At 38.9% G+C, this 7120-nt stretch overlaps 1 protein-coding gene across 6 annotated transcripts in view; it reads left to right on the top strand.

Moving 5' to 3' along the window:
- Positions 1-1916: 1916 nt before the first annotated feature.
- Positions 1917-7120, top strand: part of dgki (diacylglycerol kinase iota) — a 28802-nt gene continuing 23598 nt past the window's right edge. For 3 of the 6 annotated variants that reach the window (XM_022749183.1, XM_022749181.1, XM_022749180.1), the window contains exons 1-9: positions 1917-1991; positions 2756-2812; positions 2942-3007; positions 3120-3188; positions 4825-4941; positions 5544-5618; positions 5764-5859; positions 6392-6474; positions 6808-6868. In XM_022749183.1, the coding sequence (XP_022604904.1) occupies positions 4849-4941; positions 5544-5618; positions 5764-5859; positions 6392-6474; positions 6808-6868 (408 nt within the window). In that variant the 5' untranslated portion in view covers positions 1917-1991; positions 2756-2812; positions 2942-3007; positions 3120-3188; positions 4825-4848. Of the gene's footprint in view, positions 1992-2755; positions 2813-2938; positions 3008-3119; positions 3189-4824; positions 4942-5543; positions 5619-5763; positions 5860-6391; positions 6475-6807; positions 6869-7120 lie in introns of those variants that run through there. The other 3 variants (XM_022749184.1, XM_022749182.1, XM_022749185.1) reach the window with 2 other exon arrangements.

Here is a 7120-nt window from a genome sequence, read left to right as displayed (position 1 = left end):
CTCCGTTAATACATAAGGACAAACACTGAGTCCAACAGAGACGTCTGGTTAAAACTCTGAGGAGGAGAACTCGTCTGAAACGGAGAGAGCGAGCCAGAAGAGAAAGTGATCGGTTGTAGAAGAATGTGATTGGAAGAGATTCAGGATTCTGCCTCACCTGCCTCCTTTCCCTCACCTGGCACAAGTCAAGGAATGAAAACAGCCGCTCAGTGTTGTATGTCCCTGTTTATGGTGTAAATTTAAGAGTTTCTTTTTACAACAGCATGTAAACGTGAGCGAACTGGATGAGTTTCTGATGAGTTTGGAAAGGCGAGGTCAGTGAATCCACTTTGTGACGCACTGTCCACACTCACTGCTGTTGTTGTGCTGACTGAGAAGGGTTTGGAGAAAGTAAAGAAGTGAGCCAAACAACAAAACCACTGGGGCTTCAGTTTTCTACTTAAGTATGACTCTTAAAAAGTTGAATTAAGTCAAAGGGAGTTACTTAAGCTTGTTTCACAGAATCTCTTTAAAAGGTTTCTCTTTGTTGAGGCGTTTTGCAGCAGTGAAAGAGATTTTACAGCTGTAGAATTCTACGGTTTCCATGGAGACCGTTTGTTTGCCGGCATTAGCTCTTCCCATGGTGGAGAACTCTTGTTGAGATGTTCGTCCTCTTCATTCATCACCATAAACTCAGACATGCTGCTGTTAAGATACAGTCAGAGGTACTTTAAGTTTTTTCCCTTAGTTTGGTCACTAAGGTCTTTACTGACTTTAAGTAATTTCTTAAGTATAACACTGAGATACGGAGAAAAACTGTAACTCGGACTTTAAGGTAATTCTTCAGATGCTTTGTGCAACTGGCCCCTGGTTCTTAGGTCATCTGTGATGTGAAATAATCTCATACTTCCCTTTTCTTAAAACTGTTAAAGACTTCTTGAATTACTTGACTTACTTTTACTTCCCTCAATACAAAAGCGTCACGAATGTAATTAAGACTGGGTCGAGCCTCTTTTGGTCAACATGACTCAGTGTTGCAGTTTCCTCAGTCGCGACGTCTTGAAACGGAAGATCTTCCTCAGTCTGATGTATTTGTTGTTCAAGATTTGTATGTTTGTTTGCTGTTTTCTTTCTGTGCCATTAAGAGCTGCTCACTGTGACGGTGAAGAGCGAACCCAGCGACCGCTCCACTATCAGCTGCCACATTATTACACTTAATGAGTAGTTGGGCTGTTGTAAGAAGAGCAAGGGCAGCTGGGGAATATTATTTATTGAGGGCAAACAGCACTTTGGCATCTTGAGTGTTTTGCCTATTATTTTTTATTGCCAGTTACAGTGTGTGATAAATGACCGAGGCATCTCCGAGCCATCAGTTCAACTCTGTCTTCCACCCCTGATTTATACTTGTCGTTTTCATTAGCAGAAATAATATGTTTGCTTTTAGCTGGTCCTGGAGAACATGACAGCTCAACAACCAACTTATCTTATCTTAACTTATCTTATCTTAACTTATCTTTTCTTATCTTATCTTTTCTTAGAAATTTTCCCTCTTCCTGTGAAATAAAGACATGTACAGGATGTACTGTCACAGAGTTTCGCGCAGACATTCATGTCCTCTTAAGTAACAACTTTGAATTAATCTTTATTTGTCCAATACTTTGTTTCATGACTAAATACCTGCAAAAACATTCCCATCAGCCTCAGCAGGTCGGTGTGTTGCTTTCAGAGGCGACAACATTTTTTTTCACCTTGACTCGCGTCTGGTGAAGAAAAAATAACTGAAACTGTAAAATGTCACTGAACGCTTTTTCAACTCAGTGAGAAGAGAAGTGAAATGTTTGGGCACATTTGTGTGTGTGTGTGTGTGTGTGTGTGTGTTTTTGGTGTGTTCATGTATCTCACCGCTCTCTGTGTTTGTGTCTGTTTTCTCCTTTAAGAAGTCGGCCCCCAGGAGGAAATGCGCAGCCTGTAAGATCGTTGTTCACACCGGCTGCATAGAGCAACTAGAGAAGGTACACACACACACACACACACACACACACACACACACACACACACACACACACACACACACACACACACACATTTTTACAGAAGTTGTGTCTCATTTGACACTGTTTGGCCTAATGATTGAGATGCACTCAGTGTTAATTTTATACTTTAATTAAATATAGACATTATGTAAATGTCCTTTAAATGTCGCCACGTCCTAATTATGTCAATAATTATGTCTTAATGAACTCGCATTGATTGAATTTGAGCACAGTGAGATTTTTGTCTGCAGCACTTTTTTCACTGTGGGAACATTTTATTAGGATTACATAAGTGTAAATGATTATTTATGTGTGGCAGTTGGTAAATATTCATTTAAATATTCACTTTTCTTTGTCTTAGCCTTTGGTAATGTCTGATACGTATTTTATCTACATTATATCTCTATGTTATTTTATCTTATTATTTAATCTATATTATATACCTATTTATTGTTTTTACATATTCTGTTGCCTCTTTTTTACTTAGTGTCAGACTTTTTGTATAATGTTGATTTGAGATGTTTTTTATTTGTTCTACACTTTATGACGCTCATCTTGGATGTTTCTTTTATCTGGTTTTACTTTCTTGTAAAGCACTTTGTGACTTTGTTAAGAAAAGCACTAAATAAATAAAGTTATTGTTTTGTTGTTATGTGGTTGTGTGCCGTCCTGGTATTAATATTATTTGGTGTTTTGTCCCAAAATTCAGTGTTTATTTCTTTATTTTTTGTCTCTCTGTTCAGATTAACTTCCGCTGTAAACCAACCTTCAGAGAGGGAGGATCCCGATGCCTCAGGGATGTAAGTGTGTGTGTGTGTGTGTGTGTGTGGTTGTGTAAATATGTGTGTGACTGTACAGATGTGAATGATTGTGTATCACGTTTACACTGTGAGAGAAAGACGACGTCAGCTTTTTCTCTCTGGCAGCAGAACATACTGAGACATCACTGGGTCCACAGACGACGACAAGAAGGCAAATGTAGACAGTGTGGAAAGGTAAACGTGCACACGCACATACACATGCACACACACACACACACGCTGTTATGTTGTTCAGTTATTAGTGTTCCTACAGACGACCTCGGGGTATCTCTGTTTGTTTCCGCAGAGTTTCCAGCAGAAGTTCTTCCACAGTAAAGAAATCATCGCCATCAGCTGTTCCTGGTGTAAACAGGCTGTAAGTATCTCGTCCTCTGTAATAATCACTGCAGAGTAAAACTGGTATTTACAGGATTAAATTAAAATGAACACATCATTGTCAGGAACATTTTAGTGTAAATATATGACAAACATATTGAATATATGCGTAAGAATCTGTGTCTCATCATGCGTCTAAAAAACTACTCTAATTATGCGATAGGTGGCGCTATAATAATGAAGTTTACATATTTTCTTCTTTCTCATTTGCTAAAGTCAAAATTCTTTTGACATTTTTATGCTTTACTTATTTTTTTGCTTTAAAAATTATTCATTTTTCAGACATTTAAAAAAAGAAACGAACATAAACCTAAAACGAACCAGTATTATTATTTGTTGTTAATGTTATTTCCACATCCAAGCGTCTCATTTAACACACACACACACACACACACACTGATGAAGAGTGTAGAAATCTCTCATCACCTCTCTGCTGCTGATTCTCCGTTCGCACATAAACATCTCTAAAAATTCTTTGAATAAATGAAAAGAAACAAACCTTGAGTAAATAAATCATCCGTCTGAGGGCTGGAGCCAGAGGCTGGAGAACGGCACTAAAGCAAAACACCAGAGTTAATAATAAATGTTATTCTGGAGCTGTTTATTGATAGAAATTATATTAATAATCACAGTTTCTGAAACTTTAAAGGGTCAGTTTGTCCTAAATACAAAACTTTGGATGATTTTTCATGTTTTTTTACTTTTTATTCAGTCATCACACATAATACAGTAAATATAAACAATATATATGAAAAAAACTAAAGAAGAAAAAACAGAGTCAACTGTCTGTATTGAAAGTTAATGCTTCTATCTGCCTGTCTACATTCTTATCAATTAAGCTCTGCACCAATAGAACAGACAGTTATTCAAACTTCAACCCTCAGAAATATTTCTATAAACCATTTCTTATAAGAACCAAAAGGATATTACACATTATTTAAAAAAAAAAAAATCATATTAGTATTGATCTATAATTTAAAAAATAAAGAAATCATTCACATTTATAACCCTCAAAAACGGCTTTACAGATCATTCTTATGAAAACCGAATTACACATTGTAAAATTGAAATCAGCATTGTTCCATAATTTAACCCCAACCACAGAAACACGTCTCCTTTTTATCCCTTTTTTAGCTTTTTGTACAAACACCTCTCAGATCATATTTGTTCTCCTTTATTGAAATAAACTTTATTACACTGTAGCTCTGAACATTATTCACATTATTTTATACTTTGCTAAAACACTGAAAATTATGTGGATTCACAGTTGTTATTGGAGCTATTTTCTGAATTATTCCAATGAACATGTGCATGTGGGCCGTTCTCCATCATATATTTCTGAAGAAAATAAAAAACTAAATAAAACTGAAACCCTTCACTTACATACACCTGCATGATTTATATAAAAAGCATCATCAACTTCTTTCTAATGAAGAATGAGTCCCCGAAGAAACAAACCAAATAAAACCAAAACTACTTTCTTTCTTTTCTTTAATTGAGGTCATTTGGGTGAAATGAGCCTTTAAAAGACGGAGTTTACAGGTGTGGCTCAGGTGTCTTTGATCACATGATCAATAAAGAGGAGAAACAATAACGAGGTTTTGTTGTTGTCGCAGTTCCACAACAAGGTGACGTGTTTCATGCTGCACCAGATTGAGGAGCCGTGTTCACTGGGGGCCCACGCTGGAGTCATAGTCCCACCGTCCTGGATCATCAAAGTCAGGAAACCACAGGTGTACACACACATTCACACACATGCACGCACGCACACACACACACACACACACACACACACACACACACACACCAGTCGGTCCACTGGTTGATGAAGTTCACTGTCTGTCATTTGGTGACATTAATGTGAAATGACTCGTTGGATCTAAATATAAAACCCTAAAAGAGAGCCAGTGTCAAAAACTGTGTGTGTGTGTGTGTGTGTGTCTGTGTGTGTGTGTGTGTGTCTGTGTGTCTGTGTGTCTGTGTGTGTGTGTGTGTGTGTGTGTGCGTGAGAGAGAGAGATACTGGTCATGATGTGATATGAGCTGACACATGTCTGATCTGTCTGAGGTAACTCCGTGTCTCTGTCAACACACACAGACACACACAGACACACACACACACACACACACACACACACACACACACACACACACACACACATACCCCTCAGCACCATCAACATGCTCATTGCACTTTTAATTACCATCACAAGGGACACGGTGACAGTGAACTAACCACTGAACTTTTTGTCTGTGTGTGTGTGTGTCTGTGTGTGTGTGTGTGTGTGTGTGTGTGTGTGTGTGTGTGTGTGTGTGTGTGTGTGTGTGTACCCCAGAGCTCACTTAAGAACTCTGCCAGGAGAAAAAAGCGGACATCTTTCAAACGAAGGACGAGCAAGAAGGGACTGGACGTAAGTAACATGACGGAGAACATTTGTCGTGAGTCTTTGTCGAAGGTTCAGATTCATTTATTTTTCTTCCATTTCCTTTTTTCTTCCCGTCCGAACCGTTGTGTGTCCTCCATTTTCTTCCGTGTATTCCTGTCTCGTTCTCTAGGAGTCTAAATGGCGTCCGTTCATGTTGAAGCCGCTCCCCTCTCCTCTCATGAAGCCCATCTTGGTTTTCGTCAACCCCAAGAGTGGAGGCAACCAGGTCAGCAAACCTCTTCATCTTTTAATAAAGACAGCGGACCCGCGAACACAAGCTAGCTTTATTTAAATGTAATTTATATTCACTCTTTACTGTCAGTTTCACAAATACTTATTATACGCTGCATTCAACTGCGTCACGAAAGAGATAACATCATGTTGCATCATGACAGTATCAGATTTTAATAAAAGAAGATCTGTTATTCATTTACTCCTCCACCGCCTGGATCTCAACAGGATGTTGTGGAGGTGATGTATTTAAAATGACATAAAACTCTTTTATCACAGCCTACACATGTTATTAAAATCCTCCCAGTTGCCAGTGACACAACATTTAATTAGGTAGATGTCGGTTCAAACGGGTTTAGTTTTATCAGATGATCTGAGTTCACGGAAGAACTTCATCATCATTATAACATCAGGATGGATTTGAATGGCTGATGACAATTACAGGCGAAAACAAGGAACTTCTCAAAGGGTTCGAGATTGTTTTCTTGTTAATGATAAACTTTTATTCTACACGTCTCCGTCTGTAGGGTGCCAAGGTGTTACAGATGTTCATGTGGATCTTGAACCCGCGGCAGGTGTTCGACCTGTCACAGGGCGGGCTGCGAGAGGCGTAAGTATCCGTCAGAAGAGGAAAGTGTCGGGCTTGTTATTGTTTTTTTAAACTAGGAAACAGTTCACGAGCGTAAAGAATAAAAAACTTCTACTTAAATCTTCATTTCACAATCCACCGCTGAGGGGGGAGAGTACTGAATCTTCTCAGTTCAGCTTTAGTCATTATCCTCTTTTAAACACACACTGCCCATGGGTCGAGCTATTTACATGAAACTTGGACCAATTACACCCACACTACACCAATCAGCTGCTTTTATTCCACAACCAGCCTCTCTCTCTCTCTCTCTCTCTCTCTCTCTCTCTCTCTCTCTGCTGCGTGTGAATCCTTTAGGTTGGAGTTGTATCGTAAAGTGCCAAATCTGAGGATCCTCGCCTGCGGAGGGGACGGCACGGTGAGACTCTATTCTATTCTATTTGTGTTACATAAACTCAGAGCCGGAGGAATATCGTTTTCAGGTTGTCTGTATATCCGTTAACGTAGTCCCATTCTGGCAAACTACTACTGCTTAATCTCAGTAATGCCTCGATGGATTTTTCTTCAAATTGGTGGAGCACAAACTTCAGTCTTGAGACTAATTGGATGAACTGATCAGGTAATTTTGGTGGTAAGAGGTCAAAAGGTCAAGGTCACGTGACCTACAAAT

Source organism: Seriola dumerili, unplaced genomic scaffold (genome assembly GCF_002260705.1).
Source record: "Seriola dumerili isolate Sdu_G_001 unplaced genomic scaffold, Sdu_1.0 BDQW01000138.1, whole genome shotgun sequence".
In the NCBI taxonomy this organism is placed as follows: Eukaryota; Metazoa; Chordata; class Actinopteri; order Carangiformes; family Carangidae; genus Seriola; species Seriola dumerili.
The sequence above is the reverse complement of the archived record's forward strand: the minus strand, read 5'-3'. Positions and strand labels throughout refer to the sequence as shown.